The sequence below is a fragment of the Trichomonas vaginalis genome, chromosome VI (assembly GCF_026262505.1).
Source record: "Trichomonas vaginalis G3 chromosome VI, whole genome shotgun sequence".
In the NCBI taxonomy this organism is placed as follows: Eukaryota; Parabasalia; order Trichomonadida; family Trichomonadidae; genus Trichomonas; species Trichomonas vaginalis.
The window spans coordinates 17,274,135-17,299,663 of NC_067208.1; the positions used below are offsets into that span (position 1 = coordinate 17,274,135).

General features: G+C 32.0%; 5 protein-coding genes and 1 pseudogene across 6 annotated transcripts, besides 5 other annotated features; 3 read left to right on the forward strand and 3 right to left on the reverse strand.

Moving 5' to 3' along the window:
• Nucleotides 1–329: 329 nt before the first annotated feature.
• Nucleotides 330–16,594: a mobile genetic element.
• Nucleotides 4,626–6,272, forward strand: TVAGG3_0881770 (annotated as a pseudogene). The gene has a single exon. A coding segment is annotated over exon 1 (1,647 nt).
• On the forward strand, nt 6,279–6,464 carry TVAGG3_0881780 (phage tail repeat-like family; the record flags this gene model as incomplete). The annotated part of the gene is made up of 1 exon (XM_051250467.1): nt 6,279–6,464. One exon carries the CDS (start codon nt 6,279–6,281, stop codon nt 6,462–6,464), a length of 186 nt encoding a protein of 61 aa, XP_051085942.1.
• On the reverse strand, nt 15,050–16,477 carry TVAGG3_0881790 (uncharacterized protein; the record flags this gene model as incomplete). The annotated part of the gene is made up of 1 exon (XM_051250468.1): nt 15,050–16,477. The coding sequence occupies one exon, from the start codon at nt 16,475–16,477 to the stop codon at nt 15,050–15,052; it is 1,428 nt and encodes a 475-aa protein (XP_051085943.1).
• Nucleotides 16,595–17,487: 893 nt separating the features above from the next.
• Nucleotides 17,488–19,401: a mobile genetic element.
• Nucleotides 18,015–18,274: a mobile genetic element.
• Nucleotides 18,605–18,679: a mobile genetic element.
• Nucleotides 19,402–19,484: 83 nt separating the features above from the next.
• TVAGG3_0881830 (EP4 subtype prostaglandin E2 receptor binding) lies at nt 19,485–19,865 on the reverse strand (the record flags this gene model as incomplete). The annotated part of the gene is made up of 1 exon (XM_001321781.1): nt 19,485–19,865. One exon carries the CDS (start codon nt 19,863–19,865, stop codon nt 19,485–19,487), a length of 381 nt encoding a protein of 126 aa, XP_001321816.1.
• A 259-nt stretch (nt 19,866–20,124) lies between these two features.
• TVAGG3_0881840 (protein ubiquitination) lies at nt 20,125–21,210 on the reverse strand (the record flags this gene model as incomplete). The annotated part of the gene is made up of 1 exon (XM_001321782.1): nt 20,125–21,210. One exon carries the CDS (start codon nt 21,208–21,210, stop codon nt 20,125–20,127), a length of 1,086 nt encoding a protein of 361 aa, XP_001321817.1.
• A 402-nt stretch (nt 21,211–21,612) lies between these two features.
• On the forward strand, nt 21,613–24,408 carry TVAGG3_0881850 (ankyrin repeat and sterile alpha motif-containing protein; the record flags this gene model as incomplete). The annotated part of the gene is made up of 1 exon (XM_001321783.1): nt 23,586–23,846. One exon carries the CDS (start codon nt 23,586–23,588, stop codon nt 23,844–23,846), a length of 261 nt encoding a protein of 86 aa, XP_001321818.1.
• Nucleotides 24,409–25,043: 635 nt separating this feature from the next.
• Nucleotides 25,044–25,225: a mobile genetic element.
• The last annotated feature ends 304 nt before the right edge of the window (nt 25,226–25,529 follow it).

Genomic DNA, 25,529 nt, shown 5'->3' on the forward strand with positions numbered 1-25,529 from the left:
TAACTGATGAAAATTATGAAAAGATTATGAATCATGTTTATAAATATGATCGCAAATTCCAACAAATCGGACTTCCTACCAATTAATTACAAGCTTAGCCGCTACATCTGCTGACGCAACAGTTGATGACGTTATTATTTCATGCACAAAGATGGAAGTTTTAGAGGATAAATGCATTACACCAGGATACGGTTTAATTGAAGAATCAGTTAAAGCAATACCACGTTTATTCAGTAAGGAAGATCCATTCATGATTCCAGCTCAACATATTGACGTTCGTTTCACTAAATGGAGGTTGCATCACTCCTGAAGGTATCAGCTCAGATTTCTCATACGCTCTTCATAATGTTACAGATGTTGTGTTAGCATTTCCGAAGAATGCAATGCAAAGAACAGTTTTAGAAAATCCAATGCTTCGAGGTCTTCAGGTCACTATAGATTCCAGAAACTTCCCCGATCAAGCGATGACCACAGTGGGCGACATATTCTTTACACGTATGCTTCAAGCTTCTGATTTAGATGGAGTGAATGAATGCACGGAAGAATATGAGGACTCATTAACTAGACCACTGAATGATGATAATGGCACGCCATTAGCTAGAACATGGAAAGACCAAACTTCATTCTTATGCACTATTCCAGTTCAACGTGATGGAGCGGGTATATTCTTTGATGGATTAGAAACTTTCAACTCACAAGTTACAGTACAAGTGAAAGCTTATCCAATCATTCAGGGTGTAAATGACACTTACTGTTCAAAGGTGACAAATCCTCCTCAGGTTTGGTTTACTAGGACTACATATTGGACATGGACACCGGACGAAGGTTTGAAATATCATTCAACAGGTACACCACCACAGTATAGAAGTTCATATGATGAAATATTGATGAATAGAAATGTTTAAAATTATAAATTTATTTTTGATTAAATGGATTTAAATTCATCCACCCCTTATGAAGAATTAGTGGGAGTATATAATACATACGTAGATGATATGATTAATGAAGCATTGAGTGATAATAGAAATGCTCTATCTAAGGAAAAATTAATGAAAATTCCATATTCTGAATGTTACTTAAATTCAATCACTGCAGCAATTGGTAAACAAAATAAAGGTAAAACATTAACGATATTAAAACAAATTATCATTATTGCTAACACTTCCCCCCATTCACACGTGTTAATTTATATCAACCGTTCAGGTTCACCTTCAGATGATACATTTGAATCTTTAAAGCATTTAATCAAAATTCCAATTATTTATTTATCACAAGAAGAAGCAGAAGATTATTTAAAAAACTTTTTAATGTATAAAGAATTATATAATACAATCAAGAAGCAAGGATTAGAGGATAAAATTATTGATAAACAACGGGATGAATTATTTGAAACACTTTCTATTTCAAATTTTGATAGAGAATTTTTGCATTCACTCATTTTTCTAGATGATGCAGTGAAATCAAAACTAATAACAAACGAGAAATCATATTTTAATCAGTTATTAACTCAATGTCGACACATTCAGTGTTCATTCTTCATGGCTGTTCAATACTTCAAAGCATTAAGCACAAACGTTAAATCAAATCTATCAACACTTTTCATTTTCAGTGGGTTTAGTCGTCAACAGTTGAACGTTATGCTTTATCAAGTGAATTTACCAATGAGCATTAATGAACTTTACACACAATATCAGCAATTAGGTGAACATGGAAAAATAATAGTTGATTTAAATAAAGGAAGTGTTAAATTTGATTAACTTTTTATAATTAATTTTTATTTTTTATTTATAATTAAACATGACAGAAATAGCAAATCTTCTACAGGTTCCATTAAAACAAGGGACAAACAAAAGGGTGCATATAATAGAACTATGAAAGTTCCTGATGGAATGAAAGAATTAGTTCATATTGTTGCTGGTCTTCAAAAGATGTTAAACAAATGAGAAACGTTTTAACATTACCAGAAGCTCAAGCATATGCCAAACGTCAAGGTCCAAATTGGGAAGCACACGAAGCAGACATTACGGGTCCAAATGGAAACCTGATGGTATAAATGAAGTTTTCGTTACTGATGGTCAAGGTAATATTAAAGTCATAAATGGTTATAAATTAACTATATCTGATTATCCTAACGTAAAGCATATAATGAACGTTATCCTATGCAATTTGATGAAAATGGAAAAGCTGTTAAACAATACATTGGAGAAGGTGAAAAATGGTCCAATTATATCATTCACCGTCATAATCCATATTCTTATTTCAATGAAGAATTAAATGCTATTAAGAGGGACCGGATGGATTACCACGATATTCTAACCAGTTTGATGGTCAATATGCAAATATTAGACCTGAAATTTCAGCTAAGAAATTCTTTTTAAAGTTGCTTTATTCGATCCAGTTTTCGCAAATGTTAAAGATGAACTTAAACAGCAATTCCAACCAATTATAGTAGCAAGAATTGCATCAGGTGCTTTATCTCAAGCATTCAAAGATCTAATTAAGAAACCATTATATCAGCAACGAGGTTTAACTATGATTTAGTTAAGGAATCAGATAAAAGAAAATTTGAGAAATCAATGATTATAAGGAATGCAATTAATGAATATATTCGGTCTATTAATTTCGATGAAAATGCTAAAATCAACTTCATGAACAAATACAGGGAATAATAGATTCAAAAGTTCCAGCAAAATAAAAGTTTAAATATATTTTTTTTATTCGAATTAAATGAGAAGACGTTTCACTAGTCAAAAGAACACTAACGCAAAAGCAGAGATTACGGTTGGTTATAACGTAATGATGATAATCACGAATTATTCAAAATGTTAAAGTTAATGTTAGCCCTGAATTATAACAAGGTCAGCAACTCAACCAAATTTATTAACTCGTGACTTACCGAAAGAATGAGGAGAATGAGAAAACCATGAGAATGGAGACCCAATCATTTTATCTGAACCCGGTAAAGAACCTGTTGAAATTCCCACTTATCCAACATACCCCACCTCTTTCATCAAACATCGAGAACCCATATAAAATAGAACATTAATTCAGAATTAGATGAAAATTTACCGTGATATAATAATTAATAATTATGATTCAATAATAAATTTAATTGACCAATCCGGTTTAATTATTTTACCTTATGAATCATTAATTCACATTATCGCCATTCTTTGTGATGTTCAAGATTCAGACGTTAAGATTCAATTTTTCATAGATGATGAGGTTTCATGCTGCGGAACAGTTGCAAAAATAAATCCTATAAAGGATATTAGCACAATTAAGATATCAAAGAACGGAACAACAACTGAACTTCATTTAACATATAATGATATTTATAATAAAATAGTTGATGATATAAAATATCACTTGAAAAATTCTTTGTTAAGGCTATTTAATATTCAAGCATTAACATTATCGAATAATAATCCTTTGAATCATAATCGATAATAATTGACCTTTCACCAGTTTCTATCGTTTGTTTTATTTCTTTTTGTTCCCCACTATCTGGATCGGTCATTGTAATTGTTTTTGTTATAGTATCAGCTTTATCTTTAACTTCAATTTTTTTCCATCGGGATATTTAAACCAAAATTCCAAAAATTCGATATTGTCAATCTGTTCATATTTTAATCTATCAATTACATTTTTAATACCATCTGAAAATCTTATGAAATGGTCATTATATGGGTTTGATTGAACTAAATTTGAATGAAGTGAAATATAACCTGTTGATGAATATGACATTGACTCATATTTTCTGAAAACACTAAATTTTATAACATGAATGAATTTCTTATTCGTTGAATTTATGAATTCTTGAGGTAATCTTATTCTAGTTTATATTTATCACTGGAAAATAACGCTTTACCATATTTTTAATCGTAATAAAAATGTCAATTATCAATATTATTTCGAATAATAGCTGTGAATTAAATTTAACAGTTAGCGGAATTTATAAATGTTACTCTCGTTTCTGTGAGTGGTAAATTTAATCCCATTCTTTTAGACCCTTCAGATTATATATCATTTATTAAAGATGACCATGAAAAAACGTATGATATGTATATAAATAATGTGATAGCGAAATGGGATATTAACACGATTTTAAGTTATTTAAATGAATCATTTATCGTATGGTATGAAGAAAATTTTAAATCAAAACCTGATAAACTTTTTGAACTTGATGAAATAATAACTTATTAAATTTCCGCTGAAAATTAAATTTTGTACTCCTCATCTTCGTTCATTGTTGGGGATATTAAATTTTGAAAAAAGATGTTGGGGATGTTTTGTATTCTGACACTGGTTCCAATTTCATTTTAATCAAATGTGATAAAGTTAATACCCCAATGAGATTTTCACATCAAACATTAGACCCAACTCTTACCCATCAATACAAAACATTTTATCCATCAACTTAAACACATTTTCGTTTCATATCCGTTTCAATTATCCGGGAATTCATTTATTCTTCATTCAAAAGATTTATCAAATATTAAATTTAGAATAACTGACCTATTTGATTGTGATTTAAAATTTATGAATGAATATTATGGCAATTTCAAATAGAAAAAATAGCTGATGAGATAACGGATTAAATATTTATTTTTAAATCATAATAAATGATTAAACAACAGCAACCACAACAACTTAAGGCACAAAACACCCAGGTCCTTCAGACCATTACATACGCCATATATGCATATAATTCAAAGACGGGCAGAACAAACGCAAATGTTGAAATATGGAGATTTGGAGATAGTATTGAAAAATGACCGTTTCGAATTCGTTTGCAAGGGTGGTGCAGTGATATCAAATATAAAAGAAATTTTATTTATGAATTCAAAAATTAAAGGAATAACGGATGATATAACATCAATTCCACCAGAAGAACAGAGATATTACGCATTAAATGCATTTCCTAAAGTTTTGAAGATTGGAAGATTTAATTTAAATGAGGAATTCATAGAAGGTTTCCTAAATGAGTTAATGAAGAAGGCGGATAAGGAATATGTGGATAGTGAGTTAATGAAGAAGGCAAATTTGGTTTATGTTGATGAAAAAGATAATGAAATTAAAGAAAGGGTTGAATGGTATCATGAATGGACATCAAAGATTTTAAAAACTAAAGCCGATACAGGATGGGTTTCAGGATGTTTAGACCTTAAAGCGGATAAGGAATATGTTAACGATGAGTTAATGAAGAAGGCGGATAAGGAATATGTGGATAGTGAGTTAATGAAGAAGGCAAATTTGGTTTATGTTGATGAAAAAGATAATGAAATTAAAGAAAGGGTTGAATGGTATCATGAATGGACATCAAAGATTTTAAAAACTAAAGCCGATACAGGATGGGTTTCAGGATGTTTAGACCTTAAAGCGGATAAGGAATATGTTAACGATGAGTTAATGAAGAAGGCGGATAAGGAATATGTCAACGAAATATACCAAAGTTTGATAGGAACAAAAAATATTGAAACTATTGTTGGTGATTTTTCTGTCAATGAAGAAAATAAATATTTTGGATGGCAGTTTGTACAGTCCTTAAAAAATGGTGCACGGTGTAAACTCATTCCGAAAAATAACAATGAAATGTATGTAAGCTATAAAAAGAATGATGGTACACAAGTTAAAGTTCCATTAGACAACAACTGCTACTTAAACTTATATGGAGACGAACAAAAGAAATATTTAAGAGTTTATGAAATGGTAGATATAATTGCCTGACCCAGCTCCAGCACACCAATTATTATGACTATGGAGATGACGAGAGAACACCACATGTAGATGAACAAAAGCTAACATTATATTTAGATTATTATAGATATAAAAGATATAATGCAATAGAAAAAACGAGAATAGTATATTATTATACAGATGACAGAAATAAATATTATAGTCAAGATTTTACCTTTCCTGAAAACATAAGATTATATTATAAAAAATATTCTAACACAAACCAGAAGAAACCTGAAATAGTTGCACTATATTTTAAGTTCAAAAGAGACAATCCTATATATATCTCATATGTTTGATTTAATGAACCCAGTAGGTTCTATTATACATCTATGGATGCAAGAGGTCCTCAAGTAATGTTTGGTGTTGGTGCATGGGAACAAATAGTTGACAGGTTTTTGTATTGTGCAAACTCTTCAAAGGAAACAGGGGGGAGTAAAACGATTTCAGGTGAAAATTTACCTGCACACAGTCACTACATAGATTTAAGTACATCTCAAGCAGGTTGGCATAAGCATAGATATTGGGATTGATCAGGAATGACAAAAGGTAAAGGATATGATGTTAAAGACGACGTTAAGTTTGCTATAAATTGTTACTGGGATGACACTCAGGGAGAAGGAAACCATACACATTTCGTTTCAGGATATACACAAACAACGGGACAAAGTAAAGAATACATGCCACCATTTATGACTGTATTCGCATGGTACCGCATTCATTGAACGCTCAATGTTTGTGAAAGTCCTGAGCTCCAAAAGAGTGAACGGCATAATTTAAATTTTTATTTTTATCATAAATGACAACACAGGAGGATGGCAGTTATGAATTATTTTTGAAGAACTGAAGGTGTCACCATGTCACCATGTCACCAGGTTATTTAACTTTTCTGAAAAAATGAGACAACATGACATTTTGACAACATTAGAGGATGGCAGTTATGAATTATTTTTGAAGAACTGAAGGTGTCACCATGTCACCATGTCACCAGGTTATTTAACTTTTCTGAAAAAATGAGACAACATGACATTTTGACAACATTAGAGATGGCAGTTATGAATTATTTTTGAAGAACTGAAGGTGTCACCATGTCACCATGTCACCAGGTTATTTAACTTTTCTGAAAAAATGAGACAACATGACATTTTGACAACATTAGAGGATGGCAGTTATGAATTATTTTTGAAGAACTGAAGGTGTCACCATGTCACCATGTCACCAGGTTATTTAACTTTTCTGAAAAAATGAGACAACATGACATTTTGACAACATTAGAGGATGGCAGTTATGAATTATTTTTGAAGAACTGAAGGTGTCACCATGTCACCATGTCACCAGGTTATTTAACTTTTCTGAAAAAATGAGACAACATGACATTTTGACAACATTAGAGGATGGCAGTTATGAATTATTTTTGAAGAACTGAAGGTGTCACCATGTCACCATGTCACCAGGTTATTTAACTTTTCTGAAAAAATGAGACAACATGACATTTTGACAACATTAGAGGATGGCAGTTATGAATTATTTTTGAAGAACTGAAGGTGTCACCATGTCACCATGTCACCAGGTTATTTAACTTTTCTGAAAAAATGAGACAACATGACATTTTGACAACATTAGAGGATGGCAGTTATGAATTATTTTTTGAAGAACTGAAGGTGTCACCATGTCACCATGTCACCAGGTTATTTAACTTTTCTGAAAAAATGAGACAACATGACATTTTGACAAACATTAGAGGATGGCAGTTATGAATTATTTTTGAAGAACTGAAGGTGTCACCATGTCACCATGTCACCAGGTTATTTAACTTTTCTGAAAAAATGAGACAACATGACATTTTGACAACATTAGAGGATGGCAGTTATGAATTATTTTTGAGAACTGAAGGTGTCACCATGTCACCATGTCACCAGGTTATTTAACTTTTCTGAAAAATGAGACAACATGACATTTTGACAACATTAGAGGATGGCAGTTATGAATTATTTTTGAAGAACTGAAGGTGTCACCATGTCACCATGTCACCAGGTTATTTAACTTTTCTGAAAAAATGAGACAACATGACATTTTGACAACATTAGAGGATGGCAGTTATGAATTATTTTTGAAGAACTGAAGGTGTCACCATGTCACCATGTCACCAGGTTATTTAACTTTTCTGAAAAAATGAGACAACATGACATTTTGACAACATTAGAGGATGGCAGTTATGAATTATTTTTGAAGAACTGAAGGTGTCACCATGTCACCATGTCACCAGGTTATTTAACTTTTCTGAAAAAATGAGACAACATGACATTTTGACAACATTAGAGGATGGCAGTTATGAATTATTTTGAAGAACTGAAGGTGTCACCCATGTCACCATGTCACCAGGTATATTTAACTTTTTCTGAAAAATGAGACAACATGACATTTGACAACATTAGAGGATGGCAGTTATGAATTATTTTTGAAGAACTGAAGGTGTCACCATGTCACCATGTCACCAGGTTATTTAACTTTTCTGAAAAAATGAGACAACATGACATTTTGACAACATTAGAGGATGGCAGTTATGAATTATTTTGAAGAACTGAAGGTGTCACCATGTCACCATGTCACCAGGTTATTTAACTTTTCTGAAAAAATGAGACAACATGACATTTTGACAACATTAGAGGATGGCAGTTATGAATTATTTTTGAAGAACTGAAGGTGTCACCATGTCACCATGTCACCAGGTTATTTAACTTTTCTGAAAAATGAGACAACATGACATTTTGACAACATTAGAGGATGGCAGTTATGAATTATTTTTGAAGAACTGAAGGTGTCACCATGTCACCATGTCACCAGGTTATTTAACTTTTCTGAAAAAATGAGACAACATGACATTTTTGACAACATTAGAGGATGGCAGTTATGAATTATTTTGAAGAACTGAAGGTGTCACCATGTCACCATGTCACCAGGTTATTTAACTTTTCTGAAAAAATGAGACAACATGACATTTTGACAACATTAGAGGATGGCAGTTATGAATTATTTTTGAAGAACTGAAGGTGTCACCATGTCACCATGTCACCAGGTTATTTAACTTTTCTGAAAAAATGAGACAACATGACATTTTGACAACATTAGAGGATGGCAGTTATGAATTATTTTTGAAGAACTGAAGGTGTCACCATGTCACCATGTCACCAGGTTATTTAACTTTTCTGAAAAAATGAGACAACATGACATTTTGACAACATTAGAGGATGGCAGTTATGAATTATTTTTGAAGAACTGAAGGTGTCACCATGTCACCATGTCACCAGGTTATTTAACTTTTCTGAAAAAATGAGACAACATGACATTTTGACAACATTAGAGGATGGCAGTTATGAATTATTTTTGAAGAACTGAAGGTGTCACCATGTCACCATGTCACCAGGTTATTTAACTTTTCTGAAAAAATGAGACAACATGACATTTTGACAACATTAGAGGATGGCAGTTATGAATTATTTTTGAAGAACTGAAGGTGTCACCATGTCACCATGTCACCAGGTTATTTAACTTTTCTGAAAAAATGAGACAACATGACATTTTGACAACATTAGAGGATGGCAGTTATGAATTATTTTTGAAGAACTGAAGGTGTCACCATGTCACCATGTCACCAGGTTATTTAACTTTTCTGAAAAAATGAGACAACATGACATTTTGACAACATTAGAGGATGGCAGTTATGAATTATTTTTGAAGAACTGAAGGTGTCACCATGTCACCATGTCACCAGGTTATTTAACTTTTCTGAAAAAATGAGACAACATGACATTTTGACAACATTAGAGGATGGCAGTTATGAATTATTTTTGAAGAACTGAAGGTGTCACCATGTCACCATGTCACCAGGTTATTTAACTTTTCTGAAAAAATGAGACAACATGACATTTTGACAACATTAGAGGATGGCAGTTATGAATTATTTTTGAAGAACTGAAGGTGTCACCATGTCACCATGTCACCAGGTTATTTAACTTTTCTGAAAAAATGAGACAACATGACATTTTGACAACATTAGAGGATGGCAGTTATGAATTATTTTTGAAGAACTGAAGGTGTCACCATGTCACCATGTCACCAGGTTATTTAACTTTTCTGAAAAAATGAGACAACATGACATTTTGACAACATTAGAGGATGGCAGTTATGAATTATTTTTGAAGAACTGAAGGTGTCACCATGTCACCATGTCACCAGGTTATTTAACTTTTCTGAAAAAATGAGACAACATGACATTTTGACAACATTAGAGGATGGCAGTTATGAATTATTTTTGAAGAACTGAAGGTGTCACCATGTCACCATGTCACCAGGTTATTTAACTTTTCTGAAAAAATGAGACAACATGACATTTTGACAACATTAGAGGATGGCAGTTATGAATTATTTTTGAAGAACTGAAGGTGTCACCATGTCACCATGTCACCAGGTTATTTAACTTTTCTGAAAAAATGAGACAACATGACATTTTGACAACATTAGAGGATGGCAGTTATGAATTATTTTTGAAGAACTGAAGGTGTCACCATGTCACCATGTCACCAGGTTATTTAACTTTTCTGAAAAAATGAGACAACATGACATTTTGACAACATTAGAGGATGGCAGTTATGAATTATTTTTGAAGAACTGAAGGTGTCACCATGTCACCATGTCACCAGGTTATTTAACTTTTCTGAAAAAATGAGACAACATGACATTTTGACAACATTAGAGGATGGCAGTTATGAATTATTTTTGAAGAACTGAAGGTGTCACCATGTCACCATGTCACCAGGTTATTTAACTTTTCTGAAAAAATGAGACAACATGACATTTTGACAACATTAGAGGATGGCAGTTATGAATTATTTTTGAAGAACTGAAGGTGTCACCATGTCACCATGTCACCAGGTTATTTAACTTTTCTGAAAAAATGAGACAACATGACATTTTGACAACATTAGAGGATGGCAGTTATGAATTATTTTTGAAGAACTGAAGGTGTCACCATGTCACCATGTCACCAGGTTATTTAACTTTTCTGAAAAAATGAGACAACATGACATTTTGACAACATTAGAGGATGGCAGTTATGAATTATTTTTGAAGAACTGAAGGTGTCACCATGTCACCATGTCACCAGGTTATTTAACTTTTCTGAAAAAATGAGACAACATGACATTTTGACAACATTAGAGGATGGCAGTTATGAATTATTTTTGAAGAACTGAAGGTGTCACCATGTCACCATGTCACCAGGTTATTTAACTTTTCTGAAAAAATGAGACAACATGACATTTTGACAACATTAGAGGATGGCAGTTATGAATTATTTTTGAAGAACTGAAGGTGTCACCATGTCACCATGTCACCAGGTTATTTAACTTTTCTGAAAAAATGAGACAACATGACATTTTGACAACATTAGAGGATGGCAGTTATGAATTATTTTTGAAGAACTGAAGGTGTCACCATGTCACCATGTCACCAGGTTATTTAACTTTTCTGAAAAAATGAGACAACATGACATTTTGACAACATTAGAGGATGGCAGTTATGAATTATTTTTGAAGAACTGAAGGTGTCACCATGTCACCATGTCACCAGGTTATTTAACTTTTCTGAAAAAATGAGACAACATGACATTTTGACAACATTAGAGGATGGCAGTTATGAATTATTTTTGAAGAACTGAAGGTGTCACCATGTCACCATGTCACCAGGTTATTTAACTTTTCTGAAAAAATGAGACAACATGACATTTTGACAACATTAGAGGATGGCAGTTATGAATTATTTTTGAAGAACTGAAGGTGTCACCATGTCACCATGTCACCAGGTTATTTAACTTTTCTGAAAAAATGAGACAACATGACATTTTGACAACATTAGAGGATGGCAGTTATGAATTATTTTTGAAGAACTGAAGGTGTCACCATGTCACCATGTCACCAGGTTATTTAACTTTTCTGAAAAAATGAGACAACATGACATTTTGACAACATTAGAGGATGGCAGTTATGAATTATTTTTGAAGAACTGAAGGTGTCACCATGTCACCATGTCACCAGGTTATTTAACTTTTCTGAAAAAATGAGACAACATGACATTTTGACAACATTAGAGGATGGCAGTTATGAATTATTTTTGAAGAACTGAAGGTGTCACCATGTCACCATGTCACCAGGTTATTTAACTTTTCTGAAAAAATGAGACAACATGACATTTTGACAACATTAGAGGATGGCAGTTATGAATTATTTTTGAAGAACTGAAGGTGTCACCATGTCACCATGTCACCAGGTTATTTAACTTTTCTGAAAAAATGAGACAACATGACATTTTGACAACATTAGAGGATGGCAGTTATGAATTATTTTTGAAGAACTGAAGGTGTCACCATGTCACCATGTCACCAGGTTATTTAACTTTTCTGAAAAAATGAGACAACATGACATTTTGACAACATTAGAGGATGGCAGTTATGAATTATTTTTGAAGAACTGAAGGTGTCACCATGTCACCATGTCACCAGGTTATTTAACTTTTCTGAAAAAATGAGACAACATGACATTTTGACAACATTAGAGGATGGCAGTTATGAATTATTTTTGAAGAACTGAAGGTGTCACCATGTCACCATGTCACCAGGTTATTTAACTTTTCTGAAAAAATGAGACAACATGACATTTTGACAACATTAGAGGATGGCAGTTATGAATTATTTTTGAAGAACTGAAGGTGTCACCATGTCACCATGTCACCAGGTTATTTAACTTTTCTGAAAAAATGAGACAACATGACATTTTGACAACATTAGAGGATGGCAGTTATGAATTATTTTTGAAGAACTGAAGGTGTCACCATGTCACCATGTCACCAGGTTATTTAACTTTTCTGAAAAAATGAGACAACATGACATTTTGACAACATTAGAGGATGGCAGTTATGAATTATTTTTGAAGAACTGAAGGTGTCACCATGTCACCATGTCACCAGGTTATTTAACTTTTCTGAAAAAATGAGACAACATGACATTTTGACAACATTAGAGGATGGCAGTTATGAATTATTTTTGAAGAACTGAAGGTGTCACCATGTCACCATGTCACCAGGTTATTTAACTTTTCTGAAAAAATGAGACAACATGACATTTTGACAACATTAGAGGATGGCAGTTATGAATTATTTTTGAAGAACTGAAGGTGTCACCATGTCACCATGTCACCAGGTTATTTAACTTTTCTGAAAAAATGAGACAACATGACATTTTGACAACATTAGAGGATGGCAGTTATGAATTATTTTTGAAGAACTGAAGGTGTCACCATGTCACCATGTCACCAGGTTATTTAACTTTTCTGAAAAAATGAGACAACATGACATTTTGACAACATTAGAGGATGGCAGTTATGAATTATTTTTGAAGAACTGAAGGTGTCACCATGTCACCATGTCACCAGGTTATTTAACTTTTCTGAAAAAATGAGACAACATGACATTTTGACAACATTAGAGGATGGCAGTTATGAATTATTTTTGAAGAACTGAAGGTGTCACCATGTCACCATGTCACCAGGTTATTTAACTTTTCTGAAAAAATGAGACAACATGACATTTTGACAACATTAGAGGATGGCAGTTATGAATTATTTTTGAAGAACTGAAGGTGTCACCATGTCACCATGTCACCAGGTTATTTAACTTTTCTGAAAAAATGAGACAACATGACATTTTGACAACATTAGAGGATGGCAGTTATGAATTATTTTTGAAGAACTGAAGGTGTCACCATGTCACCATGTCACCAGGTTATTTAACTTTTCTGAAAAAATGAGACAACATGACATTTTGACAACATTAGAGGATGGCAGTTATGAATTATTTTTGAAGAACTGAAGGTGTCACCATGTCACCATGTCACCAGGTTATTTAACTTTTCTGAAAAAATGAGACAACATGACATTTTGACAACATTAGAGGATGGCAGTTATGAATTATTTTTGAAGAACTGAAGGTGTCACCATGTCACCATGTCACCAGGTTATTTAACTTTTCTGAAAAAATGAGACAACATGACATTTTGACAACATTAGAGGATGGCAGTTATGAATTATTTTTGAAGAACTGAAGGTGTCACCATGTCACCATGTCACCAGGTTATTTAACTTTTCTGAAAAAATGAGACAACATGACATTTTGACAACATTAGAGGATGGCAGTTATGAATTATTTTTGAAGAACTGAAGGTGTCACCATGTCACCATGTCACCAGGTTATTTAACTTTTCTGAAAAAATGAGACAACATGACATTTTGACAACATTAGAGGATGGCAGTTATGAATTATTTTTGAAGAACTGAAGGTGTCACCATGTCACCATGTCACCAGGTTATTTAACTTTTCTGAAAAAATGAGACAACATGACATTTTGACAACATTAGAGGATGGCAGTTATGAATTATTTTTGAAGAACTGAAGGTGTCACCATGTCACCATGTCACCAGGTTATTTAACTTTTCTGAAAAAATGAGACAACATGACATTTTGACAACATTAGAGGATGGCAGTTATGAATTATTTTTGAAGAACTGAAGGTGTCACCATGTCACCATGTCACCAGGTTATTTAACTTTTCTGAAAAAATGAGACAACATGACATTTTGACAACATTAGAGGATGGCAGTTATGAATTATTTTTGAAGAACTGAAGGTGTCACCATGTCACCATGTCACCAGGTTATTTAACTTTTCTGAAAAAATGAGACAACATGACATTTTGACAACATTAGAGGATGGCAGTTATGAATTATTTTTGAAGAACTGAAGGTGTCACCATGTCACCATGTCACCAGGTTATTTAACTTTTCTGAAAAAATGAGACAACATGACATTTTGACAACATTAGAGGATGGCAGTTATGAATTATTTTTGAAGAACTGAAGGTGTCACCATGTCACCATGTCACCAGGTTATTTAACTTTTCTGAAAAAATGAGACAACATGACATTTTGACAACATTAGAGGATGGCAGTTATGAATTATTTTTGAAGAACTGAAGGTGTCACCATGTCACCATGTCACCAGGTTATTTAACTTTTCTGAAAAAATGAGACAACATGACATTTTGACAACATTAGAGGATGGCAGTTATGAATTATTTTTGAAGAACTGAAGGTGTCACCATGTCACCATGTCACCAGGTTATTTAACTTTTCTGAAAAAATGAGACAACATGACATTTTGACAACATTAGAGGATTAATGCAAAAATAAATTCCAATCATACTTTATAAAGCATCATTTACAGGTATTTCATCGTCAGTAAATGAATCCTCATTATCCTTTGGTTCAACCTGTTTATATAATCCTTTCATTTCTTCTTTCAAAACATAACACCATGTTTGTTTATCGTCTATTCTTCTCTGTTTCCTATCACATTTATCCTTAATGCTCATTTGGAAATTCTTGTCTTTCATGTCTGATGGTTTGCAGAATAGAGCATTTTTACATATCATACCTGCACACAATTCATCATAATGTGTATTTATCCATACATCTAAAGGATTTGTTGATAATTCTATTAAATCTTGTTTGGCTTCAGTCATCGGTATGATTCGTACATTAAATGATGAAAGGTCATATTGCATAAAATATGTTAGTAAATTATCATAAAATTCCTTTGTGCATGAATCCATTAAATTCTTGAAGTAATCAAATTGACCCTTGAATTTACCATTAACTCTTAAAACTACGTATCTTCTGTCTCCAACTTCAATTTTGACAGGGTAGACGTTATTAGTTACGAAAATGAAGTTTGCAACGTTCTGAGCAGTTCTTCTGGGTTGATTCTTTTCATTAATTCTAATCTCATTATCCGTTATAATTGATTTCAAAGCGTTGAAGTTTGCGAGTCTGTCTTCACCAACATTCTTGAGTTCATTAAGTACAAGAAACATTTTATTTTCAACTACTGAATTGAAATTACCCGTTAGCTCACCTATTTCAGTAATGTTTTTACATGAATAACCAGCGAGAAGTTCAGAAATAATGTCTGTGAATCTGTTTTTACCTGTTCCCTGAAGTCCTTTCAAAATAATTGCTGTTTCATTCTTGATTCCAGGATGTTGAATCATTGATGCAATCCAGCCGAGAAGGTATTTATACACTTCATCGTTATTATCGCATATGGCTTCTTTAATGAAATCCATAAACATCTCAATTTTTGAGTAATCAGGCTTTTCGAGAACGTTGTATTTATAACCTTGAAACGTTGAGAAAACATCTGGGGAATCAGATTTAAAGCAAACACCCTTAACGGTTAATGAGGATAATTGATTTAGTAGTACGTCCCATGCTGTTATTGTTTTACCTTCTTCTTTAAATAATTTAATCATTTTGAGTGACTCTTTCATGTTTGACTGAAGAACGAATGATATTTGATTCATTTTGTCGTGTATGTTGTAATCTTTCTGAATGAAGTATTTATTTCCACAATCTACAAAACGGATTACACGTGATAAATCCTCAATTACTTCAGAACTGTTTTTATACTGATGATTTTCAGCCCTGCGTCTAATATCTGTTATCAAAAACGAGTCATCAAGTTTTATATCAAATGTTATTTTTGGCTTACGTAATAAAGGTAAAACATATTCATCATAATATTCCTTTTGATAAAGTTTTAGAATCTTCACTAAAACAAATGGTGAAGTCATTAAATGTGCATATCTACTACGTGCTTTTTCAAAATTACTTTGTGCATTTTCAGTTAAAATGCATCGAAATCTGTTAGAAATTACTGGATTACAAACTCAATTATGACAAACATTGATGAATATTGATTTTGGGGAACTGAATTTCAGAAAATGATACTACCAAGAGCGCTCACTCTTGGAACTTTATTTTATTCAAATAACATTTTTTGTTTGAAGCCATTCAAATCATATATTTTGCAAATTTTTGCATATTCATTATGTATATTAATATCATTCTTAATTTATGCTATTCAAACAACAAGTGACCGAAGAATTTGTATGTTCTTGGTACATTGTGTATCACTTCTATATTATTTATATGAGTTTCTGATACACAAAACTGATATTCCAATAAATTATAAAATTGGAATGAATTTAGACGGTTATTATACATACTTTTTCAACTCGGGATACAAAACATATTTAATATCAATGTGTTCAATCAAAGCATGTTTAGCTTTCAATAATATAATTGGGATTTTTAGTTTTTCATACCAAATCAAGTATTTTATATCAGAGATTCCATTTTATTTAATCTGGATTACGAATACATTTTCTTTTTTGCATTACAATTTCGAGTTAATTGATATAGTGAATTCAAGAGTGGAAACAAAAATTCTTCAACGACTGTTATATGAAATTCAAAAATGTAAGAAGAAAGTAAATAAATGCAAATATTCACCTAAAGAAGAAGCAAATCTAAATAACTTAGTTAAACAAATTACTGAAAAAATTCCAAAATTGACCGATATGATTACTATTATTCAGGCGGATATAGACATGATTCATTATGCAAATCTAGATCTGTTACAACAACAAAGCTGAAATTAATGAAATATAAAAGCTTTATATATTGATTCCTTCATGTTTATTTTGAATTAAGTATTGAAATAAATGCATTAACTTTTTTTTCTAATATATTTGTATTTACAGTTCTTTTAATGGCATTAAAAAGTATAATATATACAGATTAGGGCTGTACAAAATCGAGAAAAACATTGCCGTGCGGTAATATAGGGTCAAAAAAATCGCGCCTCGGCGGCTCCGCCGCCTCGGCACTATTAAGTGCGCATTATATTTAATATGTCCTTTTTTTCTTTTTTCTTCTTCTTCTTTTCCTTTCCTTCTTCCTCTCCTTCCTCTTCTTTCCTTCTCCTTCTCTTTTTACAACAACGTCGAAGATCTTCGAATTTGATTGTTGGAAAAGCATCTATTTCAGATAAAGGATGCCTTTCTCACAGTCAACATACGAGGGTCCTGGCTGAAACGTTCTCAAAAAGCCTGAGATGGTAATTCTCTGATCACTCATAGCTGGGCAGGTAGTCATTGCTGACAATACCTGTCTTTATGCATGCACGCTTTCATGTATATGGGTTTACACTATCAATTCGCAAAGTTGTTCCGAATTCTTCCAAAATGGAAGGACCCGAAACAACTTTGCTTGTTAACGATACAGACGCATTACTTTGCATTGATACTGTGCTGAGTTGTGTAGAAAGTTTGATTAGAGTTGTTTTGTTCTGGTATCTCTCATCTTCTGATGAGAGAAATCAAAGCAACACAACTCTAATGAGTTTGTTTTCACTCATTTGTATGTAGGTTTTTAGTTCGATTGGAGCTGCTTCATAATGAGATCTCTCATCAATTGATGAGGGAGATCATAACAAAGCAGCTCTAATGTATATGCTCGTATTAACCGGGTTGTAATGCGTTGTAACGTCAGCTTGTAGTTCGTTTGGGGCCACTTCACATTGAGATGAGAAGAAATGATTAAAGGACTCTGAAAGGCTTTGGCCGTTGATGTTGTAATCGCATTACTTGGAACTAGCTGGATGCTAAGCTGTGTAGAATGTTCGATTAGAGCTGTTTTGATATGATTTTTCTCATCATAAGATTGGAGGAATCATAGCAAAACAACTCTAATGGGTTTACCATCATCTACTTGTATGTAGATGTTTGGGAAATTGTCTTGTTAATCGATTTTCGAGATGACTTTCAAATGCTATAATCAAATGACAAACAAGTCTAAGATTTCTCGACAATACATCAAATCATGATGTTTGTAAGTGCGATGAGATTAGAGTTTTTGAAGGAATGACAAGAGAAGTAGGGAAGCTCGGCATTCGCCGAGCAAATTAAAAAATTAACGTATGGATTAAATTTTAAGAGGAATTCAATTTTAATTACGGGTTGTTCAAATATTGATTAATATAAATTTATTAATAAGAATAAACAATTTTTGTTTTTGAATTTATTCAATTTATAGCTTTACATATAGTTTCAAAATTGTACAACTATGATTATTTCAACAAAAAATATCTTACTTTTTCACTTCACTTTCACCCTCACTTTTTCCGTAATTCAAATTTCAACATTATGTATTTTAATTCCTTATAGTATTTTTAACATAATTAATCAAATAATAATTGGAAGTTCTGAACTCACTTTTTCCGTAATTCAAAATCAAAAATATGAATAATATATCTATTTATTATATACTAATGCTATTTTCAACTAGAAGTGAGGTACGGTAATCTTACGGATTCCCGTAACTCAATTTTACGGAAAAAGTGCAGTAAACTACTCAATTTACGGAAAAAGTGTCGTAAACTATTGATGTGGCGGTAAAATCACGGTAATTCACGGAAAGCTATATGCGAAATTTTGAAATTATACAAAATCGAGCGAAACACTTTTAAATAGGTTGTTCTCGTATTTAAAATACTATTCCCAGATTTATTGTCGTCAGAATATTTCCAAATTTTTGCCGATTTACAAAAAAATGATTTACAAAGCATATTTTTTAATCTAAAAAATTCCTAAAAAAAGGAACCGGTGTGCGGAAACCTCGGTAAATTACCGCGGTTCCCGTTGGGACTGCCATAATACAGATATATTATGTTTGTAAATGCAATCATTTTATTTTTATAGAAATCATAAACAACATCACTTTCAGTTGACGATAAATTTATTTCGCGCCTGATTGAACTAGGAATTCAATTATATTTCTGAATTCTTCATTTTCGTTTTGCTTCTCTTTCGCACAATCAAGTGGAGTTTTTCCTTCATTGTCTTTATGATTTAAATCGACACGAATCGAAACTAAATATTTAACAAGATCAAAATGCCCAAAAGATGCAGCATAATGAAGTGAAGAATCATTATGATTGTTTAAATCATTTTTGTCGACTCCGCATTGAATGAGATATTTAACTACATCAATATGACCATTTTCTGATGCAGCATGTATTGGAGAGCATCCATTATTATCTTTTCCTTCTGGATTAACCCCAATTGAAAAAAGATATTTAACTACGTCAAGCTGACCATTATTTGATGAAGTAGTCATGGGAGAAAAACCATCATTAGTTTTTTCATTCGGATTAACTCCAACTGAAATAAGATATTTAACTACATCAAGATGACCATTCAGTGATGCAGCATGAATTGGTGAAAATCCTTCATTATTTTTTTCATTCGGATTGACTCCAAGTGAAACGAGATATTTTACTATTTTAGGTTACCATACAATGATGAAAAGAGAATACAATCATTACCATTTTTATTTTTTGATTTTACATCACAACCTATGCTTTTTAGATATTTAATTACTTCAAGGTTACCAGAAATTGATGCCATAATAATTGGTGTAGATTCATTATTGCTTTTTGCATTTGGATCGGCGCCGCATGAAATAAGATATTTAATGATTTCAAGATTGCCTGTGATGCAGCATAAATTGATGAACATCCATTATTATTTTTTTGATTTGGATCAGCCCCAATTGAAATAAGATATTTAACTATTTCAAGTTGACAAGTTAATGAAGCATAAAGAATAGGATTATTTCCATTAGTTTTGTTACGCCAGTTCTTGTCAAAACCGATTTCAATTAAATATTTAACGATGTCAAGACGTCCATTAGCTGATGATAAAAGTAAGCAATTATTTCCGTTTTTATCAATTGCATCTTTGTCACATCCTGATTCGGTAAGAGATTTAACAAATTGGAAATCCTCATTAATACATGCTTCAAGCAAGATTGTGTTTTCATCTGAGTTTCGCTTTTCACTTAATCCAACTGCACATGAAATAGGCATTTTAATATTATCACGCTTCTTTGTAAGTCCTTCAAGGAAATTATCACGCTTTTTAGAAAGTTCTTTAAGGAAATTGTAAGCTGTGTCAAAATCTGACTTCAATGGAATTTCATGTATTGTCGCAATTTTATTGATTCTTTGTTGTAATTGATTATTTTCATTATGACATTTGAATATTTCGTTCATGAGTTGTGCATTTTGAATATTAAATTGTGATATTTCATTTTGAAGTTGTGTTTGATTATTTTGAAGTTGTGTTTGATTTTTTTGATTTTCTATGTGTTTAGTAAAGAAATCTATTAATCCAGATGATGATTCAAGTTTCAAACAGGTTTCGTAGGTTTTAAGAATATTAATAGCGTCTTCAAATGTTTTAACACAAACTTTGCATTTTTGAACAAATTTATATAATTTTGGTAATGAATATTTTGTTTTACCTTGCAAAAGAAGAGTTTTGAAAAGAGTTGGATCAAGATTTGCTTTCTCTAAAATGTTTGGAATGTTTTCTTGATCAATAATATCAAAAAAGTTTTCTTGATCGATATATGTTTGAATATTTTTTGCGATATAGTCTATATTTAAAGAAAGACTCATCACAAAAAAATTATCAGATTTTTTCTGACCAAACGGTCTCTATCGTCAACTTTACTATCAAATAAAGTAGCTTGATGTTTTTAAAATCTAATTCTCAATCTCATTGTTTTAATGAAATTCTACTCAAAGATTCTGAAATTTAGAATTAGAACATCAAAAATTCATTTAATAAAGTCAATATTTATTTAGTGATGGTTTTCTTCTCTTATGGTATGAAGCGGAAAAAAAAGAAATCACATGATTTTCATTGAGATTTATCCTCTGTTGAGAATACTTTAAATGGTAAATCACCGAAATTCTATTATAAATTCGAATGGGAGAGCTCTTCGTCAAAAAAAAGCTCATATTCAAATCCTCTCAATAATCGCTTTTATTGACAAAAGTGACAAAGGGAAGTTCACTCTTTTATTAGATTTATTTTCATTATTTTTCTTCAATGAATTACAAAGATCCGGCCGATTTCATAATTCAGCAGCCATGCAAAGATGATCCTGACTCGAAACCAATCGATTTTCATGACGAAATTGATAACGAATCTCGATATAATAATTTCGAAGCACTTTGCAAGAGTTTAAACGATGCATACGCAAGCAACACTCAAGATATTATCATTTATATCAATTCTCTTGGTATATTTTTCGACCGCGAAAGGTTTTATCTAACAAAAAATCCAAAATTTTTACAAGACCTTCAAAGAATACTTTCTTCTTATAACATCCTCGACATACTATTGGAAACACTCCAGCCTCCTTACATACAACAGAATATTTCCTTGTTTCAATACATAATTTTTTTATTAACCGTTTTTTCAACTTATTACAAACCATTTATGGAAAATTTACTATCAACAAAACGGTTTTTCCCACTTTTGTTCGAATTTTTTGTTGATATCGAAAATTATTCTTTCGATTCTAGCGTTTACACGAATATTATGAAGTATTTGATACAGACAATGCCAATAGAATCAATGTTTGAAGACAAATTCCCTCATTTTGCAGAAAATTTTGATGATTCAATAATAAAATTTTTAAAATCAGTGGAAAACCATAAAAATAGGGTACAAACAATATTGTCAATAGAGTTTGTATCACTATTAGTTAAAGAATATCCAGAAGTATTCACAGAAAACGGAACAATAATAATTTTAAATTATATTCACGAAAAACTTGACGAAAACACATTTTTATGGTCAAGCAAGTTTGCTTTTGACATAATAAACTTACATCCGGAGATTTCTAGTTTAGTTTTTGAAAATTTCAAAAATTCTTTTAAGCACTTCACTTCTTTAGATTTTCCATCAATAGAGAGTGGATACAAGTTATTAAGTGTCCTTGTTTTGCATCTTGATGATGAATCAGTGTTAAATTTGATAAAATCATATCCATATTTTTCTGATGATGTCAAAACATGTCTAGAAGATGTAAATAAGGTAGAATATGTATTAGTGTTTCTTACTAATTGCACATCAAGGTTTTTGAGCTTAAAAAACAGATTAATTTTATTATTAGATTTAATTTTGATTCCGATTGGATTAGAAACGTCAACTGTTATCAGAAACTTATGTTGTAGATATGAGAATCTTAATTCTCGTGCTAAAGAACGAATTTGCGTGTTTTTGGCGAGTTTATCGAATTTGAATGTTTTTTTACTGAAAAAAGTGAAAAGATTTTTCAAATCAAACATGATTTGTGATATTCTTGTTAGCGGAAGTAAGGAATCAATTAAATTTGCATTGATTATTATTCTTAATTCAATGAAAATGACGAAAAACGAATCTCAAGATGAATTTGAGAATTTGCTGCATGAATACGAAGAAGAAGGAATTAATGATGAAGTTGGAACACTATCTTGTGAAGATGGTGAAATTGGAAACTTGTCAAATATGATTATTGATGAAGTAAACTGTTAATTTTATTTATACTTTTTTAGGATATTTTTTTGTCGTCTGGAAAAGTGACAAAAATTTCATTTGAGATTTAACAAGCATGTTTTAGTACCTAAATAAAGGAAGAACTTCAATGCCATCTATGTATATAGTGTGCAAACACGCATTATAACTGGATTTGCTCTTTATCTGGCTAAAAATTCTCTCAATCGAAAATTTGTATTGCTAGTTTTTTCTCATTTAAAAGCATATGAGTTGTTCATATTATTTTAATTATATTTTTGTAGGTAGGAATTCTTTTATATATTTGTCGTGATTAGATTTCATTAATTAGTATAAGCTATTGAATGGGATATGCAGTGATTCAAAGATACCTCTTCATTATGCAGTGATTAATGGACACAAAGATATTGTAGAGAAGTTAATTTATGCAGATTCAGATTGTAGCATATGTGATAATGAAGGGAGGATACCTCTACATTATGCAGTAATGAATGGTGATGTGAATATGGCGTTAAAGATAATAAAAAACACATATTTTATAAATCAAAGAGATATCAATGGGAAGTATCCTCTTCAGTATGCCCTCGATCATAGTGAAATGTTCAAATCCCTAGTTTATGATTATGGATCACGAAGACAGTATTACTATCTAGCAGATGCTTTGGAATGTGAGCCTGATGCAAATGAATCCATACAAGAATTCATTTATGATTGGAAACGTGGTTTTTGGAGACCTGGGGATGATTAATTCTATTTTTAAAAATGTGAAATATTGGTTGAAAGTTACAAGCTCTCAATTTTCGTCCCTTTTGTACGTTTATTATAATTGTAGCATATTGTCATCAAGCACGCGACTAACCAGCAAAGACGTGTCCTCTAATTCCATCCCTAGTTCAAGAATCTGGAACTATTTAAGCAAAAACATTCGATTTCAAAATCAAGCATTCTTTATTCAACGAGTAAAACATTAAAGTATGATTTGTCATACACGGAATAATGACAAGCTCTTAGAGTATGTTTAGTACAGAGTTACTGCCAACTTGAGTTCTTGAATTTGGTAAGTTAGAACAAAAGAAGCCATATGTCGCATCTAAGGACTTGTACTTATCAGAGTATTACTAAATGTTTAAGAATGTTAGTTATTCGTCCCAAACTCGTACGTTTCCACGCGAATCTTGATAATAAATATACTATTTTGGACTTTTTGCAATAAATCTCTTTTTACCACATTAGCATATCTGTGTGTATGCTACTTAACCTCTTTAGAGACCATTAAGATAATGTTTTTTGATACTTTTTCAAGACTATGCCATAAAGTAAACGAATAATTTACAAAATGATATTAAAAAATTTAATTTTATTATGCTTTTATAAATATAGATCCAAGGTGATGTGATTTTTGCATCCCTGGGATGGACGATACACCCAAAGTGTCACCTTTTTGGGATAACATGAATTTTAAATATCATGAGAGTTCTGCAAACCATATGCACAATATCTATTCAGCCTGACTTCTTGTATATATGAGTTAGACTTCTTAAATATTGTGCTTGGGGCGATATAAGCATTTCCGAGATTACCATCGTGCTCTATAGTATGCTACTTCTCCCTGGTTCTAGCTCAGTTCCAAGGATATTGGCGTTCAAGGATTTGGCAAGGTCCTTCCGAAGTCTCTCATTCGATGAGAGATTTCGGAAGAATCTTGCCTTAAAGTACTCCAACTCTTGTTCTTTTGTTCCTAAATAGTGAGAAAAGTTATTTGACTACTTAAGGTAGAGATTATCCGAGGTCCCTCATTTGATGAGAGGCCTCGGATAATCTCTGCCTTAAAATTGTACACTTGTAGTCCATGAGAGTGTAAGTATACATTGATAGGACAGCTTTCTTCTGAAGTCTTAGATTTGATGAGAACCTCAGAAGAAAACTGTCCTATTTTATTGTAAAAGGAGTTTCAGGAGCTCCAAAGCTCCCTTTCGTAAGGATTAGGAGCTTTGGAGCTCCTGGTTCGTAGACGTGTTTCGCATCTTTCATCAGAAGAGGCCCAAATGGTAAATAGCCTCTGCTGATGAGTTTCAGGAGCTCCAAGGCTCCCTCTCGTAACGATTAGGAGCTTTGTAGCTCCTGAAGGTAAGGTAGGATTGCTCTGATCTCTAATCAGTAGATGCCATGCCTCATTATGAACTCTACTGACAAGAGATCAAGAGCTCCAAGGACTCCCTTTTTAGTTAGTGAAATATTTGAGTTACCAAATCACAAATGAAGATCCAGGAAAGATTTGGTGAAATTTCAAACAGATCCATGAATTTATATCATATTTTTTTATTCGTGAAAACTCGAAGATATTTTAATATTAAAATTTAATTTCTCTTTTTATTAATTTACCAAATTGAAAACAACTGCTCATGATAAATGCACTTACTTGTGGTAATGG